This window comes from Aspergillus caelatus (assembly GCF_009193585.1).
Source record: "Aspergillus caelatus strain CBS 763.97 unplaced genomic scaffold BDV27scaffold_350, whole genome shotgun sequence".
Taxonomy (NCBI): domain Eukaryota; kingdom Fungi; phylum Ascomycota; class Eurotiomycetes; order Eurotiales; family Aspergillaceae; genus Aspergillus; species Aspergillus caelatus.
The window spans coordinates 12,645-31,411 of NW_022475613.1; the positions used below are offsets into that span (position 1 = coordinate 12,645).

An 18,767-nucleotide genomic window follows, 5' to 3' on the forward strand; every position below is an offset into this window, starting at 1 on the left:
TTTCTTTTCGGGCGGATGCTACGCGGACATTGTCGGCTTTAAGTTAATGGTCTCACTTGAACCGCTGCAGACTAGGTCATGCTCGGGTTAGGCTTTCTGAACATGGTTAAGTCGACATAGCAACGGGGTTGCCGATGGCTTGTCATCTGAATGATCAACATCGCTAGCAGTTACAATACATATCGCCGGCGATACGCTCCGACATCCCTACGTTCTTTGCAGCAACAGACTTGAGATACGCTGACAATTTCAGTGGATCCCTTAGTTGGCCTAACCTGGTAACCTTTCTCGACGCAACTAAGAATCATCGTGCATAAAAGAAAAAGCCACCCTGCAACTGCGCTGAATTATTGTTGATGTTGGTAGAGCGATCGTTTGCCATTGGCTACAGACGTGTTTTCTTTTTCCGGATCGCGATCTACATCCACCAGGAATTCGATCCTGCGAAGGATCGACCTGCTACGGTGCCTAACCACCTTTAATTGAAAAATTGAATTGTATCTTGCAGGCCTTCAGAGCATATCGAGCGTCTCTGCGGGTAAAGAAGAACATCCTTAATCTTGCTGCAACCACTGTGACCTGTCCGAAAGCTACTCTTAGCATAAGCTCTCGTAGTATCTTGCCGTTGTTAAATTCCACAAGCTGCCAAAACAGTTCTGACAGCTGGGCCACGGAATCAATGATTCTGAAGCAAGAGAGTGGAGCGGGTAACTAATTCTACAGATAGTCTGCGCAGTCGACTATCTCTCCTCTTGCCCCACAAGCCACTAATCGTTTGTAGTTACTACTTACTAGTATCATCGCCACAATAGACTCCACTTTTAGAATCGCTCATCGGCTCCTCCCCGGAGAGTTGACGTAATAGCGTGATGGTGTGAGTGGGATACTAGTTGGTGGCCTCAAATCTTCCCAATCAGTACAGGTAAAATGGCCAATTATTAAAGATCGCATAGGCCCATGCCCATTTTTATATCGCTTTGTATTGTGTGGGATACCTCTGTCGATAGGCCAGAAGACTTACCATCCCAAAGATCTATCCACGAATCCCATCACCTTAAACCTAACACATGACTCAAATCCCTTTTGAGTCAGGTAATTGTTTCTTCCTCATAAGAAGATCATTCCATATAATAAAGTACGACTGCCCCGCCGAAGCAAAGCGGGGAACCACCATCAGGAACTAGTATAGCACAGACCCATACACAGTAGACTGACCCAGGTCGCCTATTGGTTATTGTACTCTGAAAGGGCCCAACCGATAACGTGGGAGTGATTTTAGCGTAGAATCAACATAACCGATTGGAGTCGGGACTCAATTTATACGCTCGTCAACGGTTGATGATCCCTCCCGTTCCCCCGAGACACGAGAAAGTATTGGGTTCGGAGGAATATCTCCCGGGACTAGTTGATGCCTTGGACAATGAACACCGTATGTGTCGTTGTGTCTGCGCTTTGCGGTTGGGTATAGGTGGTGTGGGGACTTGGGCGGTGCTTTTAGATGATTGATGTCATTCAGGGTAATATGGCCAATGTGACCTTGAAGTCTTTGGTATTGACCTCTAGGATAGAAATCACAGCCCTTGTCATCTATTATGTGCACATGATGGTATACATGGTAATAGCGCAGTAGCGCAGTCGATTATTCCCGAATGTCATTATTGTATGATAGTCAACTAGTTCATATTAATAAGAGACGTCTAAGCACGTCATCTGAGTAAAAGAAAAGACAGAAATATCAGCCAGACTAATGGCATATTCGCCATCGCGAACCATATTAGGAAAAGTAAAACCCCATAGCGCCATCCTGGTAACCAAAAGAGAGAAAAAACAAAGCCCTAATGTAACCTCACTCCAACAGCTCCATTGGTATCTTTTCCGTATGCTCCAAACGCTCCCACCAATCCTCTTCGAAAAGCTCCATCTCCTCCGTCCTCTCGATATCCCACCACGGATGAGGGACCATCCTCCTGGGCAACTGTCGATCGGAGGGAATCTCCAAGAGTAATAACCCAGCGGGAATATCGCCCTCGTCAGTATTTAGCCGCAACCGTTCATCAAGATTCTGCAGTTGCGTCGCATGCGCGTCGAAAATACTCCTCAATCGCGATATCCCCTCCGGTGTGCCCTTAATCTCAAACGCAACCTCCTTCAACCGCGGACACTCGCCCAACATCCCCAAAACACCCTCGATGGTAGCTTCCGGATCGTCCTCCCCAAGCCCAAACTCCACAAGTACATCCCACTCGAACCCCAGAGTCAGATGCTGGACGTGTAACTTGGGATCGAAGCCCTCGTCCGGATCGGAGTGTCGATCGTTCATGTACACTAGCAGCTCAGCCAGGTAGGGGGCATTCCAGACTTGGAAGTGGTTCTTCTCGTAGTAAGTTTCTAGCGCTTCCTTTGTGACGGCGCTGTCGCGCGTGATGTATTTCTGGCAGAGAAGGATGGCGTCGCCGAGGACGGCGTCCCGGACATCTGTATCCGGCATGATGAGGAAGGTATCGGTTGTCAGGAGCTGGTCGAAGATTTCCTCGCGGAAGATGGGCGGGATGGATAGGAAATGAGCGTAGGAGGAGAATCCGGTATGTTGTCGGAAGAAATTATCCAAGCGTATTCGGAGCTCTTGTTCGAAGTTTAGCATGGTTGCTGGGTGCAGGTGGACTGCAGAGAGAAATTGAAGTCTGCAGTAGGAGAAGGGAGCGGTGAGCTTCTGTCTGTTTGGGCTATGCTTTTCTTTTCTTTTCTTTTTTTTTTCTTCTGAGGTTTGATCGGGGTGCTTTGCCTCTTACTTATAGCTTTCGGATGTTGTTGTGCGGTCCCTGGTCTGTGTTGGAGGGATTATATCAACAGCATTGCGCGACCTGTCGGTCGTGACAAAAGACATCGAATCGTCAAGTGAGGGGTAAGCCCAGTGGGGTAAACGAGAGGCGTTTGCTTTGTGCTTTCAATGGCTGCTAAGGTGCCGCGGCGCTTATGGAGGGCGTCAAGGCTAGGGTTCTCATACTGGAATACACGATCATGGATGATGGACTGGGAAGGGCAACTGCATAAGTATCGATTAATAACCAACTTTCTACAATGCATGGCGCTAAAATCGGGAGATAGAACATCAAGTGATAAGAGTCGCGTACGTCCTGTGGTGTCGTAGGATAGGATTCTTATCCACGATAGCCCTCACCAATGGCATCGACCTCGTTGAGTATTATTCCCTTGTGATATTACGACAGCTCCGACCTCATACTATCGAGCCGTATCTCTCTATATGCCATGCATCTACGCGCTGGAGGTTCGAACAAAGGTCTAGGGGGCGTCAATAAGTCTTAGAACAAGACCAGATGTTTCTAAAGATAAATGTGCAGGGTGTTAAAACCAAGATTAGCCGCGGACATGCCCAAATCCGTGATAATAGTATCGCAAGAGGTATTTTTAAGCATCATGGATATTGTGCCTAGTCGCAAAGCGAAGCGCTGCACCCACATAAATCGGAATACCGTACCCATAGCAAGCTCCATTTTAGCCGCCGGGGAAGCACGTCTCGTCTAAATGCGGGGACACAACTGAGACCCAGCATTTTCATTTTCATGTTCAAGAAAAGAGAGAAAGGGTTGCAGCTTGCGGCCCACCTGGTGTGAACTGAATGGCTCGTTTAGCGGCGCTATCGTATTCGGCGCTTAACACGACCAATCATGAGTTATGTAAAGGCCCAAGAAATGGAAATCCAGCAGATTAGACCCCGTTTAGGTACTAATAGGTACTACCGAAGGTAGACTATACTATGCGGAGGAATTCAGCCGATTCCGTTAATAACCCTAAGTGTGGTCGGTACATCAATGGACTAGAACCCTAAAACAATAGTCAGGTGAGTTTCGCCACTCTTGGCCAATCGAGTCGATTTGGGCATGTTATAGCCACTCCTCGATATATTTTTGAATACTGGGACTCTGTCTTCGCGTTCATAACCCAAAAAAAACACAGAGGTAAATTTGCACAATTGTTTCAGTACGCTGAACCCATGACATGGGCTCATGACCTAGGAACTCGGGTTTCTTTGTATATCTCTCAGGACCCCTAAGTATGGTCAACTAGTGCAGACTGAAGCAATACTACGAAAAGCGACTTTCTTGAAGAATCCTATTCCCACGTAAGCTTTTCAACCCAAATTCACATTCTAATTAAGTGTATTTGCCACAGGTGGCTACATGATACATCCATAAGAGAGAAATCTGCATCAGGACCGTGATTTCAGCCGAAGCGGACGTTGCATGGTCATGTGAGCAATATTGCATCTTTCAACAGACACTATTGATCGTTAGTCTGCTGGAATAAAAGATCCGAATCGGAGCTCCTAAGTGCAATGGAGATATTCCCCACTTAATTTGCTTATAACTAGGCGATGCGTAACTCAGTTACCGCTTGTGCATAATCGTTCTATGTATAATGCTATCGTCTCCACCTCTCTTTCTTTTCCTAGGTCATTATTTACTGTTCTCTGGATTGGGAAAGTTCCGCCCAGGCCATTAATAGGAAGTTCTCCACTGGATAAAGTACTTTATTCTACAGCAGTACTTCCGGTCCTATACAGGGGCTCTCGCGGAAATGATATGTCTGGTACACTCATCACACGCAAGGGGCTGTCTGGATTTGCGAGTTCCAATCCCATTATCTCTATTATCATTTACCAAATATTCAAAAGGTCGGTTATTCCATGTTGATCCTCAGCCAATCGTAAAGAGATTACCAGCGCCGCTGGAAGTGAAGAGAAGAACACATGGTATACATAGTGAACATGTATCTAGCCATATGTTCAATGAATTCTGTTTATTTACAAGACATAAAACTTAGGAAACTAGGAAGTGAAAACTGTTATATTTGCTGTATCATATAACGACATGGCTTGTTCTTATTTGGGTTTTGCTCCAACTTAGCCCTACTAAATACGGCAAAAGGTACACTCTGCACCGTGACGTCTCTAACTATAGCCAATTATAGGATAACCATCTGACCGGTTAAGCTCGTGGGGCCAGATTTTGACAAAACCTGTCCAATCGAAACAGCTCATATTTTCTTCACGGAATTCAATATTCCTGCTGGGTAGGAATCAGAGTATGGTCTCATGGTGGCAGTGCCGAAGTCAGCTGATCAACGCCACATTGTTGAGGTGTAATAACCACGTCTAGCTCTCTCATTATGTCCTATAGGATGCGATGTGGACATAATCTTGTAAACTTAGCCAGCAAGCATACAACGACCAGCTACCAGAGCTTCCGTGGACAGTTCTCCCACAAAGGTTTCAACACATGCTCGCAGACCGACTTTCTAAAGGTCAGATCATCCCAGTCGGGTGTTGCTGACGTAGTGGCAAACGTGCATTCAATGCATCTAGTTACCAATTCTAGATAGAATGGAAGCATACTATCATCACTAAAATTGAGCCAATGCCTGGCTATTTCGTAGCGGGTTCCGTAGCTGTCATCCATCTTCAAGGCTTTTTCAGACGCATAATTGTCGATAGATCTCATATGCCAGATTTCAAGCAGGATTATTCCCAGCTCGAGCATGGAAGCCTTTGTGGTATATGGAGATGTCGCATGACTCTTAGTAGGAAATGCGCTCACTATAAAGGGCTGAGGTGGACTTTTGAACTTCATAGGATCAGGCGTAAATCGTATAGAGGAGCTAGTTAGAGGAGTTGCCAACCATGGTGTAGAGTGGAGTTGCATCATGGAAGATGTAATATTGAATGAAAGAGCCATTTGCTGGTTTATCGTCCATTTGGGCATAGTGGATTTCGAATTCTGCATTATGAACAGAGCATCTTTGAGTGTGATAGTATCATGAGATGGTCTATCATTAACGTTTATATTTATGCCAGGGTCTACTGAACCATGAGAGTAGCAGAGTTTGGCACATCGTGACAAATAGAGATCAAGTGATTGTCTCCTCTCATATGCTTGATGTATAGATTGACAGAGGCCTTCAATGAGTTGCAGGGAGGGACTTGGGGTTCTCGGGGGACTAGGAGGATTTATTTGCACCACTTGTTGAATTGCTCGGTTGATTTGTAAGCTATATCGTGTCAGCCTATCTCCGGTATTAGAGAGATTGACATCTCACTTGTCTTCGAAGTTGTCCAAATCCTCTTCCAATACTTTCACTTCATATTTATTGTGTAGAAATGGTAGACATGAGGGCATTGGACGCGGAGAAAATGTCATTACGAAACTGACGACCGGCTTCTTGAGGGACTTTGAGTGATTCTTATTCATTGCCGTTGATCTCGTTTGGAGGAACAATCTAGCCTCATGTTCTGCATGACACCCAGCGATGCATCCGCAAGAGATAGCGGAGTACAAACGGTGCGCATAGCTCTGGACGGCATTCAAGGCTGCGGTGAATCTTGCTATGGCCCTGGACATGGGCTGGACTGTGACATTTTGCCTTGCTATGCTCTGGTCCCTCAGTCGGCTTAATGTTTTTGTCGATTCATCTAGGTCGTAGATTTGTCGCTGTAGATCTTCTTTTCCGACACTGAATTTGATTCGCTTAGTAAATTCGAATCTACCATTTCGTTTTGGTTGAGACTGGAGAATTGTCGGGAGGTCGTTCCTGTTCCACTATGGACAATTGTGTTAAATATTGCATTAGATACCATAGATTGGGCAATGATTACCTGAGGTGTTGCTACGAGACCGCTGATATTGGCGATAATGTCGCTAAGGATATGCTCGCATCGGGCGACAGCATTAATGTACAGAGTAAACCCTTCTCCAAGGTACTCTTTCAGAGCATCTGAGATCTCTGGATCTTGGAACAGATTCAAGCCCCGTTCATCAATCTGTGCAATTATTTGTTTCTCTTCGAGATGGGCTTCCTTGAGTGCTAAGCAGATATCGGTCTGAAAATAAAACTTTTGCTCTTCTAACGACTGGATCAACTGATTCAGGAGGAGTTCTTTCTTGACCATAAATTTGATCCTCTGGCTAGTGGCTTTGTAGGAGTCTATGGCAGAGATGATTAGTGGGATGGCACCCAGTACGACGCCAACAACCTCGAAGCCTGACATGTTGGTTCATCCAGCTGGAGAGCATGGAGAAAGGTTTGTTGTGGGAAGAGGAGTCGCTGGCGGGGTAGTCGCTTACATGCACGAGGCTATGGTTATTATTGGGTGATTTATGGAGCTAGAGTTGGATCATTCTTGACTTGTTCCCTACATCTGCTCAGCCTTGCTGCTTTCCCGTCAACCGTTCCTCTTCCACGCCGTCTGCGCTTCTGACGCGAGGTAGACAAATGGCGCAAATTCAAAGACCTGAGACTCTGAGCTCTATTGCTCAGAAAATCAGCAATCGGTTTGTACTAGTGGAGCGTTCTGCTGCAAGAAGCAGCGACGAAGGTTTTAACCATTTCAAGCTTATAAACGAAACACAACGCTTCGAATTATGGGCAAAAAATTTGGGTCTTTATCATCTAGGTCATAGCTCACTCGACTACCGATTTCGAGATGCTCCTTCTCTTTTCGAATTCACCGTCAGCCTATTGCGTAACCTGGAGGCGCTTCTCGTACAGCGTGAGTTGTGTGTCTTCTAGCTTAGTCTGGTTCCAATTGCTAACAGTACTTGAGTCATGAATACCCTAAGCCGTGGACAAGTATCGAGTTTGAATGCAAGGGATACGCCAAAAACTTCCGTCCAACCTCAGGAACAGTTTAGTGATGACTCAGAAGAAGATGACTTTGGATCTTCTGACGATGAGTCTATCATCGATTTATTATTGTCAGGCGTGGCTGCCTGCATTGACAAGCTGTACCGTCTCTCATTCAAAATTCGCAATCCCGCAATGAGACTGGGATTTTCCAAAGCGCTTAAGTATCGTGCATTGGACCCAGAAACTGGTGTTGATCTGATCGACCAGTTCCGAGAAAGCGACCAACGCCATCTTGAACAGCTTTTTGCCTCTTATCGTTCGACCTCTGCAAGAGACTTGGAAAAGGATTTTCTAGTTCAGCGTCTAGCCAAAGCCAATACCCGACGGAGGCAGCAGTTTGCATACTGGAAGAAGAGACGAGGTCAGTTTGAAACTATGTCCAGAATGGTACCCATCGAAGAAATGGCACCCGATTCCTTTGTGCAGGGGCCAGAAAACGGACCAAATTTGGATGTGCCTGTCGTTCCAACCGCCCCTTCCCAACCTTCGACAGCAACTCACCTCGATGTGTCCAAAGTAAACCTGGACGATGATTCCTCAGTGATATCAAGTTCAACCGTTGTGCATATGCCAGATGAAAGGAACGGAGACTAGCTTTCAATTCCACCACCTCCAAAGCACTTGTGGGATGGGGAATAGTTTGAGTGCCCATATTGTTTCACTCTATGCCCACATAAACTGCTGCACCAAAAGGCTTGGCAGTAAGTCATAAGAAATTCTTTGTCCGCGGAAAATTGATAGCTGATAGTTTCAAGAACACATATTCTGCGAGACTTGCGTCCGTACCTTTGCACATATGAAGATTGTAAAGACGCAGATCAACAGTATGACAGCCTCAGCGATTGGATCAACCATGAAACCATCACGCATCAGAGCAAATCCAATACAGCTTACAATGAGAAGAGAGAGATGTCTGTTGAAGCACCCCGGAAATGCCCATTCTGCCTCGAGGACGCAGGGCCACACCATATCGCAACCCATCTTCGCCGGGTGGCTTGCTTTTCTCTTCCACGATCCGTTGGAGATGCGGAAGACGGGTCTTCGCAAGGTAGCCAGATATCTGGTAGAGCAGAGGTTAGGTCAAGCAATAACCAAGATTCTGAGACAAGAAGTCGAACCTCTGAATCGCAGCAAATGCCAGATAAGCAGGTGATGATGGCCTATTTGGACATGGCATTGCGGTCTCAGGGCCCTTTTACCGGTTGGAGGACCGATGTTTCTCTCGAGGAGCGGGCTGTTAATGCATATCAGATGTAAGTGACCTGCGCCATATATATGGTGATGGATCGGTTGCTCGTGCCAGTTCTGCACTGCAAAGCTATCGGTTTACACTCTCTGTCATATTGCACAGGCTGACAATGTATCCCCAGATCGACATCCATTCCTCTAATACGGCCGCGTCCCGCTCCAGAGAACTTAGCACAGGTTGCTTTAAGTTATGAGCAAACAGCTTTCAACAATGCAGAAAACAAGGTATACTCCCCAATTCCTTTGTTTATATAGCGGTCTATCAACAGTGGAAATATTAGGTCGATTATGATAAAGAATTCCGCGACAAACACATGCGTATTCGAAAAGTTCGGGCTAGGCAGGCGGCTGGATTTCAACTGGCTCAATCTGGGATCTCTCACGCCGACCCGGGAATTAATCAAAAAAACAATTCTCCTCTCACTGCCGAAACCCTTCACCAACAGCGACCAGACCCCAACCCTGAGGAATGGAGAGTGAACCAATTCTTGGGAAGCGTTGTCAACCCTTCCAACAGTGCTACTCCGAAAATCAGATGAGGGTTTGGATCAAATGCCAATGTGACGAGCAGGCTAACCACGGATTCCATCTAGATTTCGTATACATTATCCAGGTGCTGTGCTGTATTCCCACCAGCTCTCTGGGCTTATAAGGGTTAATAGAATTCTTGGTATGTGGTTTAAGAAATTGACTTAGTGAAGATAATGCAAGGCGCCCGAATAGTGGGTTGTAATTTGGGAGCCGTGTGATACCCACTGTCATACTTAGCAGATTCTAGTAGATGCTTACCTCTGATGCTTCGACTATCTTTTGTACCAAACTATCTGTTTTATCTGTATTTAGAACCTCACTAGCTGCTTCGAGTTGATAAGCGCCTATCAACCTAACTCCCCTACACGATACAAACTCTTTAGCACCAGTGCCTTCCAGTCATACATTTATAGATAGATTCCTTTGCCTGCTCCACCATGGGCTATCAGGAAAATCACGGTTGAAACACCATAATACAGTTCTGCGATTTACTTGTTAACTGTGCAGGGATTCATTTGCGGGAACGATGCCATCTAAGCTTTCCCCAGTGATCAGTTGCCGGATAAATTCCAGTGTAAGCCTGGTTTTGTCAAGTCAGGATGGAAACCTCCAGGAAGACATAGAGATACATTTGTAGAATCCAGTGCCATAAGTTAAGGTTCAGGCGCGTGAGCCTTTAGCGGAGTGGATATTATGCCATGTTGGGCTCGGAGCTTGGAAATATGAAACGAAGAAAGAAGTACAGGTAGACGCGTATATCCTCTGATCCAGCGTAGAACTGGCCAGTGAATTCCCACTGCAGGCCACCCTGCTCACCTTATTACTTTTGTGATTGTGAATCCAACAGTACGACAGGCTGAAATTGAAAAAATAGAGAGGTCTAGATAATTCCGAACGGGTAAATCTACAGATTATCAGAAGGCCAGAGCTGCAGATACTTGGAATTCCCAAAAGCCAGGCGACGCTCACTTTGTTATAAGATAAAGGAAGCGGCCAGTGTGAGCTCTTTAATTCTGCGCCTTCTTATCTATTCAAGAATAGCGGCTCTTGAATGATGCTTTAGCTAGGATTGTGTATATAACAGTGAAGGTTATCTACTATAACCTCCTTGGAGGCAAAGCGTGTAGCTGATTAAAACGTTGATGAATTCAATGATAAGTGATGTCTACCGTCCTTTGCACTGTAATATCCTCTAACCGCCGTTGTGGTTGACCTAATTCCACATCGGGGGTGACTGAAGCCCCATAGCCCCTTTCTCCCACAGCAGTCAAGGATAACTCATGTGCATCTGCAGCGCCGTTCATCTGCCCGTCTGTATCGCGCATAATAGACTCGACAGAGCTACCCTGATGGGTTGTAAAAGTTGTAAAGTTTCGGACTGCTGCTCGCGCCCGCTGTGGTGCACTCCGTGGTGTGGCTCGTCCTTGCTCCGGGTAGCTGGAGGGATCCGGGGTTTTTAAGTGGAAGACCACACGGACGAGTGGCCACATTAAAGGTAGATTTGCGACGTAAACTGCGGTCGACAGTTCAGCTGCATACCATCTCTACGGTAGACAGTCAGTACAAAGTCCAAGAGAAAGAATGGTGACTGACCATAAAGATCATGGAACCAACAGTGCTCAAGCTGTAGTATCGGTTAAGAATGGCCATTAAAACCTAGATATGTCAGAAAGAGAGCAGCATGAGGAATGGCGGTGCGTACAACAACGAAACCAAGACCGAACACTCCACACACAGCAATTTTCCTGTGGCTGTTAGCTCTGGAGATAAATGAACTTGAGGGCTACTTACTTGCCCAGGCGAAGGTGGGATCGAATAAACAGAGGTAATGGGATGCATAGCATTACCAAGTCAGAGGAAATGTTGAAAACAGCAGATACAATCATGTGGTTGAAGTAGGTTGAACATTGAACTAGCCAAAACATCAGTGGAATTTAAAAGGTTTCTTTGGTATTGGCCGGGCTTACAATTGTCGTCGACATCCGGAGACCCTGTTTCTCATCAGCATCCTCTATCCCTTGATCGTGATTCAACGACGTACAATATCCTTCAATTGGTCGACACCAGACCGCACAAAGCAGGATTTCGATCAAAATATAGGATAGTCCAACGTATACTGCGAGTATCTGAACTACGATATGCTCTTTCAATAAACGCCTTAACCGACGCCGTTAGCTCCTTGTTGGCCATGTGTTCAGATCGACGTACGTTAAGCGGCTGTAGATGATCAAGAGGCAGCACTTGACTAGCCAGGTTGTCGCAGTGCAGAATTGCTCCATGGCAAAACACATCTTATTCCCCCATATCAGTAGCTCCTGCGCATGTGGAGTGATTTCGTCGGCATGAACCTCTGGCCGGCTATTGACCCATCCCACTTGATTGATGCTGACCATTGCACCGGTGTATGTAATCTATTCGGCGATTAAACCAGATCCTCGGGTCGCTTGTGCTGGGCCTTACCGCAGTAAAGCACATAATGTAGTCATCGATTTTCAGTCTCTTCCATGATCCCTTTGCGATCCGTTGCGATATTCTAACTTCGTGAGTATTTGGTTCGAATTTAGATCTCACGGTGTAACGAACAGGCGACACCCAATTATCAGTATTCCTATGACAACAAATGTTAGAAAGAAGCTACAATGTCCGGGTGGTGTGGAACTACCAATAACATATAAAAACCATGTTTCAATCGCGAGATCCCTTGAGTACTTGGTGAAGGATTCGCCCATGATACTTGCCACGAGTCATGAGTGTTAATACACCCAATGTAGCAATTAAATCCCATGACAAAATACTGAATTGAAGAAATGGTACACTGTGGATATATAAGGTTTTCTCCAGTCTTCAATATGCGGCGTCTCTTTGCCTATCTTCCACTAAAACCAACCGAATAAGCTTCACGCTATGTTAGATGCGATAGCAGGCTCTAACTGGCAATAAAATTGGCTGTCCGGACCAATATAACCTTTCCCCGAGTCAATCCTTGTCATTTACGGAGTACGCACTAGTTAACCTTTGGCAACATGTTTCACTTGTGCCGACATTACCCCTAGGGGAGTGGGTCGAGAAGTAAGGTTATGGCAAGTGTATCCCGAGATGCAGGTGCAAGTGGGGACTCCACCTCCTGAGATCGGCGCCGCGCCATATCTTGGCGGGTGTTGAAGTATTTGCTTGTGATATTTCCTCACAATCACTACCGAGTACAAATGTCCCATACAAGTGTGACATTGTGTATCACTCGGTACTCGGTCCAGTCGCTAAGATGTCTGTAGAAGGTCACTATACCAGCCTTGATCAGCTAAGGTGAGGCGACAGTCACAGTGGAGCCAATGATAATCGTCGGTTTATGGAGGTCAGTATTAACGGCGTGTGGATCGCAACGGTCGCGCATATCTGGTCTTCCATCCGCAGCATATCCTCTATTGAAGCAATGGCCATATCAGGCATGCCTGAATTATTAGAACCAGACTATTACGGAAGTTGGAGGACGGAGTCGTTATCAGATAGTCATAGTAGAGCTAAAATCTCGAGATAAAATATTGACTTATGATATTCCAAATAATACTAATAGCCAGCTTTGCGTGGCGGGAAGCAAGTTATATCACCATCTTCATTAACAAGATGTCCTGTAGTACTACTGTCAGCAGGTAAGCCTGGTATACTGTTAGTAGAAGTATAGGTACCTATAGGGAATGTGCTCTTGGCTACATATGCCCCCGTCACAGGATTTGGGGTTTTCGTTCTACAGGTGCATTGGACATCGTGTCTTCTGACTGCCATGTCGAAAGGTTCTGGTATCAAAGTACACCCATAACAACCACCTCGTCGAAAAGCGCCCCCACTGCGATCATTAGCCCTTATACACTATATACACTATAGTACGGAATCAAGGTAACATACTCCCATTGGCGAATTAAGACGCCTTGCGTCTTGTCGTAACCGAGGCAATAATTGAGATCTATACACGAATTTCGCTTGATTCTACCGTTGAATCGAATGCAGTCGGCGCAGAACACTGGTGCTGATGGATGGTGGTTTGCCATCTGGAACTCCTTCAGATACGCGTTGGTGCATTGCCCCACGTAGTCGACACGTCTACCATCCCAATTTACGGGTTTGGGATCACGTTGATGTGGTATCTGTTGCGCAGGCTGCTTGTTCTGAGCGGGTGGCGATTGTTTGTGAGGGCGTTTGTTCCTGTTAGGTCGACTTTGAATCTGCATCTGTCCATTATCGGGTCTTTTTTCCACCGAAAGCCCACTGCCCTGACCGGATACCCAGACACACAGATATATGGCGATAATGACGATCCAAAGTTGACGCATTTCGACTCCATGAAAAGGCAAGTTAATGCTCGTGAGCAACGTAGTTGAACACTGGCCGAGCAAGAGGTTCTGGGCAAGTAAATACCTCTTCCATCGGGATCCACTATGCCTACTCGCCGTTAACCCCTTTCGTATTGCGCTTGCTGTAAAAGGAGCTCCTAGCTCCTCTAATTACTGTCGCGTAAGCCCCTTCTTTATGTTGTCTTTGTTCACTGTGGTCGGGCAACAGGCCAAAGACTGGTGGCTGTTCTCGGCGAGTGGAGGCAGATTCGGGCGCACAAACTCGGTATGGCCAATCGTCCAGATTGTAAAAAAAATGCTCGGAGTCAGTAAAATAATGTATAATTCCCTTTACATCCTTTTTACTGGACAGGTAAACTATCATCAATTTAATCTGTTCTAGTGAAGCAGCAGCCACCAAGGTGATTTGCTGATAATTAGCCAAATCACGATATCGTGAGTTCACATAATGTATCTATAGTCACGTAGGTTCCATCGAGGATGACGGTGTATAAGACGCCCGAGACTAAGGTTCCCACTCAAGAGGCCGCTACCTCCACTCACTTTTTAAGTTAAGAAACAGAACAGGTTTACCCCTGCTTGGGGGGCAGTGATTGAGCGACATGTTCAAGGCTGAACCCGTCAGCAAGGCTCACACAGCCAGTACCTGCGGCAGGCCCTGACTGGCGGCATCGTCCAGGCAGAGACCCACAGCAACGCAGTCAGACCCAACGTGCCGATCCTGGGCCCGGAGAGCTTATCTTCGGGCTGCAGGGGCTGACCCCGCTTGCGGTGCTGCGTGATGTTCCGCAAGTCTAAGCATCGCAGGAGATTGTCAATATTAAGATCCTAATAATGAATAGGGGGTGCATCGTTCATTACACTGGGCTCGAGGCCTGAAGAAGCTTTGGGCACATATACTGGGTACATAACATGGTTCTCAATTCTGAGCCACCGGCAATCTTGACAATAATAATAATGATCAGTGATAAAAAGGAGAAATGCTAAAAGATTGAACTATTGCTTAGACCTGCTTGTGCTGTATAGGAACAGACTAGAAAAATATATGATATATTGGTAGTTGCCATTTTTATGGTCTTGTCTTCGACTACGAAGTGAAATGACTTAGTTATAGCATCGATTATTAATCTAGGCCTAAGTCACTTGTCGTACATTATTACCAACATAAATTGTTATTTTCGTATATATTTAAGAGTTTCTGGTAAAAGTAGAAAGCCTGAGATAAGATGGGAATGCTGCGTGTTGACGAAGTTTCTATCTTAAACCAGAATATGGGTGCTTCACAGTCCGTGTGGACAGGCGGCTCCAAGGTTTTTGGTATACAGTACAAATTGACAAGATAACGAAGGAAGAAGAATTGGTAGATATATTTGGAGCAGATATCTACGGGGAAAAAAGCCAATAATCATTTCTATTTAGTGTTAGCTAACTCTTAGTGTCGGAAAGCAACGATAGCAAGTTCTTCATTAAACTGCGACTGTAGTCCATAGCTTTAGTATGCCGAAAGCCGTTTAGACGCCAATGAGAAATTACAGTGCAAGAACATTCTTATGACTAGTATCAACACTCGACAGAAATAATTCTTGAACTCGTGCCCGCGAAATAACCGATCACCTTCGGACCCACCACGATTCCCCACAGGTATCCAACAACCGGCCGTAAGTTATGACCCGGGGTTCAACTGTCTTACTCACACCGGCCCAGCTGTGCTCCTCGAGGGAATACTTCAGCTTAGGTGAATTTACGACTAGCAATGACGCTGGAAATAAATGTTCAAACACGAGCTTCTGGACGCCTAAATTTATTGGGGGCTTCCACACACCACAGAGTATCCCAGTCAGACACTCACCGGGCCGAAGGCTGCTCGCTGCTTATTAGGAGGTTTATTTGTTGTAGTAGAGATTTCGGATAGAAATATCAAGTGTATATTCGATGTTCCTGGTAAACATGAATAAATCTCAGAAAAAAACATCGACTTCAGCAACTCGACTAAACTGGTGCCTGGGATGTGAGTCACGGGAGGCCCGGAGCCCTGATCCAGCACACCGTTGTTGCCTCTACTAAAGATCAATCACATCATCGGCTTTGGCACTTATGCAGTAGAAGACCCACCCGAAGAAGATGGCTGACTGCGACAAGCATCTGCAGGCAAGGAGCTATCTTCGCTTGGAGTTAGTCTCACCGAACGAGTCCGACTGATCCGGGCCTTCCGACGGATTTTCTCCACCTATTCTACGAGGCTTGTACATACATGTCATCCCGCTGCGCTCCTATTGGCGCAACCAGCTGCTCTAATCGAGCTGTTCATGACTATAAGCACAACAAACAAATATACTTAAGCTGCTCTTTTTCCATGGTTCCATGAGCCTTTTTAACTGTCTATCCCACCCCTCCACGCCATGCTCTCCCCAGCCCGCCTACTCCCTCTTATTGGGAGTCTCCTCCCTTTAGTCTCTGGCCTGCCTACCACCGGCTCATCGTCTGTGGTTCTCCCTCCCAGTGTAGACCCTTTCTATAGTGCCCCCCATGGCTTCGAGACCACCCTCCCCGGCGCCATCCTGCGCCTCCGCCCCGCTCCGGGCAATCTGACTGCGTTGGTCGGCAATGCTTCTGCCGCATACAACATCGTCTACCGCACCACAGACAGCCAATATCGCCCTTCGTGGGCTGTAACCACTGTCTTCATTCCCTCCAAGCCTCGTCCCGGCAACTCTTCCCTACTCTCCTACCAAATCGCATATGACTCCCACAGCATTAACGCCAGCCCCAGCTACGCCATGTACACCTCCCCTCCTATCGATGTCTCCATCGCGCTGAGCCAGGGCTGGTACGTCAATGTTCCGGACTACGAAGGTCCTCTGGCATCCTTCACGGCGGGCGTTCAATCGGGCCACGCAACGCTCGACTCCATCCGCAGTATCCTGAAGTCCAACACCACTGCCTTCAACATTAAAGCTTCATCCTCCCGCACAGCTCTATGGGGATACTCCGGCGGTGCCCTCGCCAGCGAATGGGCAACCGAGTTACAGGGACAATACGCGCCCGAACTCTCTCTTGCCGGAGCAGCACTCGGCGGTCTCACACCCAACATTACAAATGTAATGAACACCGTCACAGGGAACCTCAACGCAGGACTCATCCCAGAAGCAGTCCTCGGTCTGGCCAGTCAATACCCAGCCACCTACGACTACTTGGTGAACGAATTAAACCCAGAGGGAACGCATAACCGCACGACCTTCCTCCTATCCCGAAACATGACTCTGGCCCAGGCGGAGGCCTTCTTCGCGGGACAGAATGTTTACGAGTATTTTGCCAACGGCAGTGACACCTTCAAGGCTCCTGTGGTGCAGCATGCGCTGAATCGCGACGGGTATATGGGATATCATGGCGTGCCGCAGACCCCCATCTATGCGTATAAGGCGATTCATGATGAAGTCAGTCCGATCAGCGATACGGATGCGTTGTTGGAAAGGTACTGTGGCGTCGGCGTGAATATCTTGTATGAGCGGAATACTATTGGCGGTCATTCTGCGGAGGGTACAAATGGCCATGCGAGGGCGCTGCAGTTTGTATCCTCTGTTTTGGATGGGTCGTATGCTAGTCAATATCAGACTATGGGATGCACGTTCAGGGATGTTTCGGTTAATATCACTGATTCGGCGCTGTGAAATGATGCTGCCGTGTTGTTATAGATATGGGTGATGCTTTTATGGTTGTATAGTATTATTATGACTGATTGAACATTTTCATATGGTTAATAATATTGCGCAGGGCTTGTATAAGTATATATAATTTGAGTTTGTTTTTGATCTGTACTTATGAACTAAATCTGGGGAAAAGTGAGTTGTCCTATTCATCAGAATGTAATCTCCACACTTTCATTATATACTTATTCGTTCTTTTCCATATAATGTTCCAACATTCTAGCATCTGTGTCCCAAGAGTTGGTATCAGTCTTGTTTGATATCTCGTTTTCGTATATAATTGTCCGGATTATCACCTACTCCGACACCGGTGCTTACCTTTTTCCTAATTCTATCAGTAGGCGAGGCGGTAAAGGATCTTCGTGAAAAATACCCATTGCGGAGGGACGGGAAGGAATCAAATTGCCGGTCTTTCATTGGGCCTGCATGCGGGATGATGGAAAAACAAAAGAACAAAGGAAAACGTTGGCTGAACTTTATCCGGAAAGGCAATTTATTCGACTCGCGGGGCCTTTGCTTAGGGTTTCTAACGTATCTTGATAGAATCTGAAGTGTTTTTATGACAGGAGGCGGATGCTGGTATTTTTCTGTGAATTCGATTTAGGAGGGTTATGGCCCCCTAGTAAAATATGTATTTACTTTCGATTGAATAGAGTATTGATCAATCTGGTCGTGGCATGTCGTTCATATCAAAACCTGAATACCCAAGAGAAACAAAGCTCCATGTGGTCCATTATTCCATCGCTAAAGACAATAATAAGAAAAGAACTGAATGTTCATGGTTCACCTAATGTCTCAAGGCGACCTTGGTTCCATTTCTCGAACACAATGTCAAGGTCAAGTTCTCCTCCCACGGGCCTGGATCCCGACTTTCGAGAACGGAGAACTGCTGTGCAAGACGCACGGTGACGTAGCCGGCTTCGGTCAGTGCATATTGTTGGCCGACACAGATACGGGGCCCACCGTTGAAGGGCAGGTACTCCCATGACGGTCGCAGATCGGCCCAGCGCTCAGGACGGTACTCGTTCGCATCGGGGCCATAGAAGTCTTCACGACGGTGCATCGAGTATACGCTGTAAGCAACGATGGAGCCCTTGGGGACGAAAACAGGCGCTTGGCCATCCGGGCCGCCACCGACGGGAAGGACCGTATCATTGACGGCGAAGCGGGCGTTGGAGGGGACGACGGGGTGCATACGCAGGGCTGATTGGTTAGTCGATGGAAGAACAGAAAAAAA

At 46.6% G+C, this 18,767-nt stretch overlaps 7 protein-coding genes across 7 annotated transcripts; 2 read left to right on the plus strand and 5 right to left on the minus strand.

The window, feature by feature from the left end:
- Window positions 1-1,614: 1,614 nt before the first annotated feature.
- On the minus strand, window positions 1,615-2,720 carry BDV27DRAFT_138049 (uncharacterized protein). Its single transcript, XM_032069137.1, has one exon. It carries the CDS (start codon window positions 2,639-2,641, stop codon window positions 1,847-1,849), a length of 795 nt encoding a protein of 264 aa, XP_031921315.1. The 5' UTR covers window positions 2,642-2,720; the 3' UTR covers window positions 1,615-1,846.
- A 2,532-nt stretch (window positions 2,721-5,252) lies between these two features.
- BDV27DRAFT_150623 (uncharacterized protein) lies at window positions 5,253-7,063 on the minus strand (the record flags this gene model as incomplete). Its single annotated transcript, XM_032071245.1, has 4 exons — window positions 5,253-6,015; window positions 6,247-6,294; window positions 6,352-6,614; window positions 6,671-7,063. 4 exons carry the CDS (start codon window positions 7,061-7,063, stop codon window positions 5,253-5,255), a joined length of 1,467 nt encoding a protein of 488 aa, XP_031921316.1.
- Window positions 7,064-7,287: 224 nt separating this feature from the next.
- On the plus strand, window positions 7,288-10,206 carry BDV27DRAFT_150625 (uncharacterized protein; the record flags this gene model as incomplete). Its single annotated transcript, XM_032071246.1, has 6 exons — window positions 7,288-7,350; window positions 7,408-7,571; window positions 7,665-8,251; window positions 8,450-8,738; window positions 9,988-10,073; window positions 10,154-10,206. 6 exons carry the CDS (start codon window positions 7,288-7,290, stop codon window positions 10,204-10,206), a joined length of 1,242 nt encoding a protein of 413 aa, XP_031921317.1.
- A 422-nt stretch (window positions 10,207-10,628) lies between these two features.
- BDV27DRAFT_150626 (uncharacterized protein) lies at window positions 10,629-12,209 on the minus strand (the record flags this gene model as incomplete). Its single annotated transcript, XM_032071247.1, has 6 exons — window positions 10,629-11,024; window positions 11,074-11,136; window positions 11,183-11,225; window positions 11,272-11,392; window positions 11,448-11,471; window positions 12,143-12,209. The coding sequence occupies 6 exons, from the start codon at window positions 12,207-12,209 to the stop codon at window positions 10,629-10,631; spliced, it is 714 nt and encodes a 237-aa protein (XP_031921318.1).
- An 835-nt stretch (window positions 12,210-13,044) lies between these two features.
- BDV27DRAFT_150627 (uncharacterized protein) lies at window positions 13,045-13,805 on the minus strand (the record flags this gene model as incomplete). The annotated part of the gene is made up of 3 exons (XM_032071248.1): window positions 13,045-13,106; window positions 13,164-13,321; window positions 13,381-13,805. The coding sequence occupies 3 exons, from the start codon at window positions 13,803-13,805 to the stop codon at window positions 13,045-13,047; spliced, it is 645 nt and encodes a 214-aa protein (XP_031921319.1).
- A 2,411-nt stretch (window positions 13,806-16,216) lies between these two features.
- BDV27DRAFT_138051 (secretory lipase-domain-containing protein) lies at window positions 16,217-17,641 on the plus strand. The gene has a single exon (XM_032069138.1). The coding sequence runs from the start codon at window positions 16,226-16,228 to the stop codon at window positions 17,492-17,494; it is 1,269 nt and encodes a 422-aa protein (XP_031921320.1). The 5' UTR covers window positions 16,217-16,225; the 3' UTR covers window positions 17,495-17,641.
- Window positions 17,642-18,317: 676 nt separating this feature from the next.
- Window positions 18,318-18,725, minus strand: BDV27DRAFT_163776 (cytochrome P450; the record flags this gene model as incomplete). Its single annotated transcript, XM_032073588.1, has 1 exon — window positions 18,318-18,725. The coding sequence occupies one exon, from the start codon at window positions 18,723-18,725 to the stop codon at window positions 18,318-18,320; it is 408 nt and encodes a 135-aa protein (XP_031921321.1).
- Between the last annotated feature and the right edge of the window lie 42 nt (window positions 18,726-18,767).

Coding starts and splice junctions, on each gene's coding strand:
- BDV27DRAFT_138049 (XM_032069137.1), bottom strand. CDS start 2,641: ATGCTAAACTTCGAACAAGAGCTCCGAATACGCTTGGATAATTTCTTC.
- BDV27DRAFT_138051 (XM_032069138.1), top strand. CDS start 16,226: ATGCTCTCCCCAGCCCGCCTACTCCCTCTTATTGGGAGTCTCCTCCCT.